The 5,240-nt window shown below is 51.1% G+C and overlaps 2 protein-coding genes across 2 annotated transcripts in view; both read left to right on the top strand.

The window, feature by feature from the left end:
- PRKAR2A (protein kinase cAMP-dependent type II regulatory subunit alpha) overlaps positions 1-4,432 on the top strand; it is a 97,528-nt gene extending 93,096 nt beyond the window's left edge. The window contains exons 10-11 of the mRNA XM_019504873.1: positions 120-258; positions 897-4,432. Coding sequence (XP_019360418.1) covers positions 120-258; positions 897-1,030 — 273 coding nt within the window. The 3' untranslated portion in view covers positions 1,031-4,432. The remainder of the gene's footprint in view (positions 1-119; positions 259-896) is intronic.
- Positions 4,433-5,096: 664 nt separating this feature from the next.
- The window catches only part of RPP14 (ribonuclease P/MRP subunit p14), a 10,607-nt gene continuing 10,463 nt past the window's right edge, over positions 5,097-5,240 (top strand). The window contains exon 1 of the mRNA XM_019504874.1: positions 5,097-5,223. Coding sequence (XP_019360419.1) covers positions 5,126-5,223 — 98 coding nt within the window. The 5' untranslated portion in view covers positions 5,097-5,125. The remainder of the gene's footprint in view (positions 5,224-5,240) is intronic.

Below are 5,240 nucleotides of genomic sequence, written 5' to 3'. Positions count from 1 at the left end.
ACCCCTGGCTTAGAGTGCTGACCCATCACACATCTGTGATCCTCTCCGAAGGAAGAGCTGTACGCATACTGCTGTGTAGTAACAAAAATACCTGCTTCTCACCTTCTCTTCCGGTACAGACAATGACAAGTAAAGATGCTAACCAGGAAGTGGAGATTGCCCGGTGTCACAAGGGACAGTATTTTGGAGAGCTTGCGCTTGTTACCAACAAACCCAGAGCAGCCTCTGCCTATGCTGTTGGGGAGGTCAAGTGTTTAGGTAAGGATTCCTCATGCCATTCCCCATCGCCTCTGCTGCCGAGTGCTGTTCTAGGTGGCTGTAGAGCCACTTAGGCCCCCAGTGCCTGTTGGTGCCTCAGTTAGGGCCAGAGGCTTGGCCTAGAAGGTGCTTTCATTATCTCTCTGGGAACCACCATTTCCTTCCTCCTGCCCCTTTGCAGGCTGCCCCCTTTTTGGAGGGGTTTGGTGGAATCACAGAACAGCTTAGATGTTGTTTCTGGCCCTCACCTGGTGCCTGCTGTCCCCGGACAGGGTGATCATGGGCAGACTCCAGGAGATCTGCAGTGTGGTGGGCGGCATGAAAGCACGGCCTCCATTGGGCCTGACTTTTTACTGGGGAGCACGTGTCACTTGGGACTTTGAGATGATTCAGCTGTGGCAGGTCAAATGCAACTGCAGGACAGCTTGTCTATCCTAAGGGCAGGGCTGTGGCTCTGTGCAAGGACAGCAATGTCAAATTGGAAGCCTGATTTCTGTGGGAAGTGGCTTCTGCTGAAGCACTGAAACCAGGTGGGCTGGACTCATTTTCCAGGTGTTGAGGAGATGCCAGCTGGGCATTCCTTGTTCTGGAGAGTAGCTGGTTACGTGCCCCCCTTCTCTCCTTGTGTTTCTCTCTAGTCATGGACGTGCAAGCATTTGAGAGGTTGCTCGGGCCCTGCATGGACATTATGAAGAGGAATATAACACATTATGAGGAGCAGCTGGTGGCACTGTTTGGCTCCAGCATGGACCTGATGGATCCAGGGAATTAGGCATAGGGCGCCTTCAATGCCTTCTCAGTTCAAGACACAGAAAAGCCTCCTTTCAGCAACACAACACACAAGAAAAAATGGACACTATGGAACAGTTACTGCTGCTGTCTTCTTGGGCATTTTAGAACCATAAAATAAGTCTCAGCACAGATGGATGGGTAGAGGCTTGCTCCATGCCTCCACTTTGCTGCTGAAATGTCATTATTAGGCCTAGTTTAAAGATGAATCTAACCCTTTATTCACTTGCTTGGCTCAGAGTGGCGTGTCTCTCCAACAATAAGTGCCTGATACGAAACCCAAAGTGTAAAAGATATGGAGCCCTCTCTTTCCTTCTTGTCTTGTAGTGATAAGTTTTCAGAGTGTGGTCTGTAACGGCAGGCTGCTTACCCTCCATGGCGGGCGCTGCCTTCCTGTTACAGGCTTTTGCTATCTTCCTTTGACACTTCCCTTACAGAGCGGCAAAAATCTGGTTGTAGTTGCTGCACTTGGGTTTGAGGTTGACAGTATCAAGGGGGCTGAACCTGTCAGAGCCATTGAATAAGTTGGCACAGAGTTGCTGCGCCACTGTCTGGAAGCTGCAAGTACTGCAGTTCTCTAGTGCAACCGAGTGTGGGGGGACAGGCATGTCCCGAGTAGCACAGAGAACAGCTCTGCTTCTTTGCGCTGCCAGAGCCTATGGGGTTTGGCTTGTGCGGTAAGAGTTGGAGTGGCCTGAAGGGGCTGTAGCTGTATTGTCCCCCAGATCTCCTTGTCTCCTCGCCTGGGCAGGTTTTATGATTGAGGTATTGCAACATATGACCCTCTGTCTTAGAGAGATCCTCTGTACTGCTAGACTTCACATGGCACTGCTGTTGTCTGGGTCAGTTTTAAAACTCTTTTTAAGGAGGCAATTTTTTGTAATTTAAAGGAAGACTATTTATGTACTTACATGAGCTCTCCTTAGTCCTAATATTTTACTGTAATCTAACTGGATTAGACACAAAGATGCTTCCAAATGCCAAGTCTCCTTGTTTAAACCTTTCAAGAGTTAGCAGTGTTTGACTTTGTGAAGCCAACATCTTTGCTAACAAAGTAGCCGGTATATTTGGGAGATCTTATGGTTTAGGTAATAATTCAGCTAATGGTAGTTATCTAAAATACCTGTTTAAATTGCAGCATCTATTAGACAGACTTCTCCTTCTGCCAAGATTTTATCAGAGTATTATCTAAATGAGAATCAGACATCAAGAGGGACCTTTTTATGGCAAAACCCAGAATCTTTCTACAACAACACTGACTTTTCAGGTAATAATAACTCTAATGAGCCTTTCCATCCTCAGTCTCTACAGCTCGTGCAGAGCTTTTAACGTTAGACTCCAGCAGAAAAGGACCTGCCCTTCACTTCTTGTGCCCATGTGGGCAAAGAGAGAGAATGTTAAAGGTCTGGAATCCTGCTTCTCATTGGCATGATGGATCTGCTCCACTACAGTGGAAGATGCAGAGCTACAGCTGTGGGGAAGCACTGCTGGCTGGACACTAGCTCAGTTGGCTGCAGATCCTGCCTTCTCCCCCCCACCTACCCATGCTGCTTATTAGAATGGAGCCGCTCTGGGTTGAATGCTGTCATTCAGTGACAGTAGTTGGCTTGCATGGCATGTCCAGGTGATGCAAATGGTTTGTAATGGAATGGGCAGAACCAGTTGCCATGCCCTTACTGCCCTGATCAAGCTGTCCAGCAGCTCTTCGGACTGCAGCCATTCTGGAATGGTGTATGCTCCCTGTTTTGCCATGTGGGTTCTGTTTTGCATTAAACTACAGCCAAAGAAGCAGCAGGAATTTCATTCATGCTTCCAAGGTGACACACCAAAGACATGAGCTTTCATTAGAGCTATGAACAGGGGAAGGGCAGCACCAGGGAGCTTGGAATTGGGTAGTGGAGCTGCCAGCTGGAGCCCGTCCAGATAAGCCCACACAAAGCAGTCTCTGCACCAGGCTGAGCTCCTGCATGGTGTGCTGTCACGCAAGGACATGTGCCATCAGAAGCTCTGCTCCCTCATGCTCCTCCCTTCTTCCACTGCAGCCAGCAAGGGGGCTGCTGTGAATTCAGTTGGGCTCTGCTGTCTCAACCATCACTTCTCTACATCACAGACCTAGCCTCTATATGTTGTTTTGAGGCCTGGTCCAAGGAAAGCAAGGCCTGCTGGCTTCCTTGGCCTTGGGCCTGAAGGATTCAGTGGCTTTAGAAGCCAGAGGAAGGGAATGGAGATAGGGATGTCTTGAGGTCACAGAGCAGTGGGGAACAAGCCTGCCCAGTTTTCCCATCTTGGGCTGCTGGCATGCAGCACTGCAGCGCTGTGTCCCACGGCTGTCCTTGGGCAGTGCCACAACCCACCCAGCTCTGAGACATGTATGGTGCAGGGAGATGAGAAGCCTCTCAGGGGGACTGCTGATTCTGGAGGTCTCATTTGGAAGGTGCTGAGCCAGGCCAGGCCAGACTGGTTTATCTTGTGTGGCATAAGAGGGTGTCCTTTGAGAGGGTTGGTTACATGTCAGCCTCTTTGGCTAGCCAGCTAGAGCACTGAGCGAAGCTGGGGAGACTGCTTGCGAGTGGTGACGTAGATAAGAACCAACATGGAGATGGTGGCTGGTAGGCATTCGACAGCATCGGTGCTTCCCATCTTATCCCAGCCACCTTCTGTCATGTTTGTTCAAACGTCTCTGAGTACACACGCAAGTTCCCTGTAGGTACTGCTCTGTGTTCAGTAGAGTGGAGCTGCCAGAAATTCTCAGAAAGTGGCAGAGGAGAGCTCTAGTTTAATAAGAGCACCCAGCAGCAAAGTGGGTAAAGAGGAAGGTGTCTTTGAGGCCCGAAGAAGTATCTTTAATTTCTGATTCCCTGCTTGTGATTGTTGTGAAGTCAGTGAGAGGAGCTTTTGGTAGTCAACAGTGTCCTGGCATATTACAGCATCTCTGTTCACCATTGCAGCACAGATTTCACAGTGTACAAAAAAGGCTGTCTCTTTTTAAAAAAAAAAAATCAACAAAAATAAAAAAAACAAAGTGCATTTTTGCACGGAGGAAAACACAACCCTCCTTTAAATGTCCCCATCCGTTCTTTTCCAGTTAGTCAAAGAATGGGAGTTTGTTTTCAAAATGTATTTGTAAATCGGTCTTGCCAAAATACAAATGTTTTGGTTTTTTCACTCCAGTCACTTCCTGTTGTTACAATTATTGCTACTGCTGTTTCCAGTTCTTTCAACCGTGTTTTCTTTCAAGAGGCCTTCTCCTACCAGGCTACAGCACTAGACCTGTATTTGAAGTTGCAAGAGAAAGTCACTACTCTCCGAGGAGAATTACTGAAGTCCACCTCGTCTGACGGGAGCTGCCGATACACTACTGGTGTTTTCCTTCGCTCAGAAAAAAGAAATTGAATTCTACCAAAAGATGCTACCTCAAGGCTCCAAGTGCTTGCCAAGGTCTGTCAGCTGGGAGAAGTGCACGAGTCAGTTCTGAAAACCGGGTTGTGGCTTCGAGGTAACTGTCTTGACGGATTCATTGGGGGACCCTTCTTTTAATGCATCTGCCATGAAGTATTTGATTCTCAAAGGACGCCTGATTGTGGAGAGGGAGCCGGAAGAGTGTCACCTGGCCGGGCCGCCGAGCTGGGGGCAGCTTCGCTGCTGGTTAATAAAGAGCTGACGTTGTGTCCAGCCTTCCTGGCCCACAGTGTGCGTGTGCTTTATTCAGTGACCTGGGGCGGAGGCTCGGGACGAGCCCCGGCGCTGCTGGGGGGGACCTCGGCCCCGGTTATCCGTGCCCGCCGGGCATCCCTGTGCCACCTGCACGTGGCGCGGGCGCATGCGCAGTGCGGGGGCCACAGGCTGGCGAAGCCGTTCGCTGCCAGGGCGGCGTCGCCGGGCCCCCCGCGCTTGCTGTAGGCGTCCCGTCCCGCGGGGATCCGCCTTTCCCATGGGCTGGGCCCCGGAGGGGGCGGAGCCGCCTTGCTGCCCTGCCATTGGCTGGGCAGAGTAGCTCGCTGGTTGACTGAGAGACAAGGAGGTTCCGGTTCCGGTCCGGCGCCGGGCGCTGTCCACGTGTCGGACGCGGCGCCCCAGGATGGCGGAAGGCGGCGCTGGGGAGGGGCCGCCCCGGGCCCCGCTTGAGCGGCTCGTTCTGAAGAGCGCGGCCGAGCACCACTACCTGCGGGTCTCGCTGTAAGGGCGGCGGGGGC

Source organism: Gavialis gangeticus, unplaced genomic scaffold (genome assembly GCF_001723915.1).
Source record: "Gavialis gangeticus isolate Ggan-Ray unplaced genomic scaffold, GavGan_comp1, whole genome shotgun sequence".
NCBI lineage: Eukaryota > Metazoa > Chordata > Crocodylia > Gavialidae > Gavialis > Gavialis gangeticus.
Note: the sequence above shows the minus strand (reverse complement) of the source record. Positions and strands in the feature narration are given on the sequence as shown.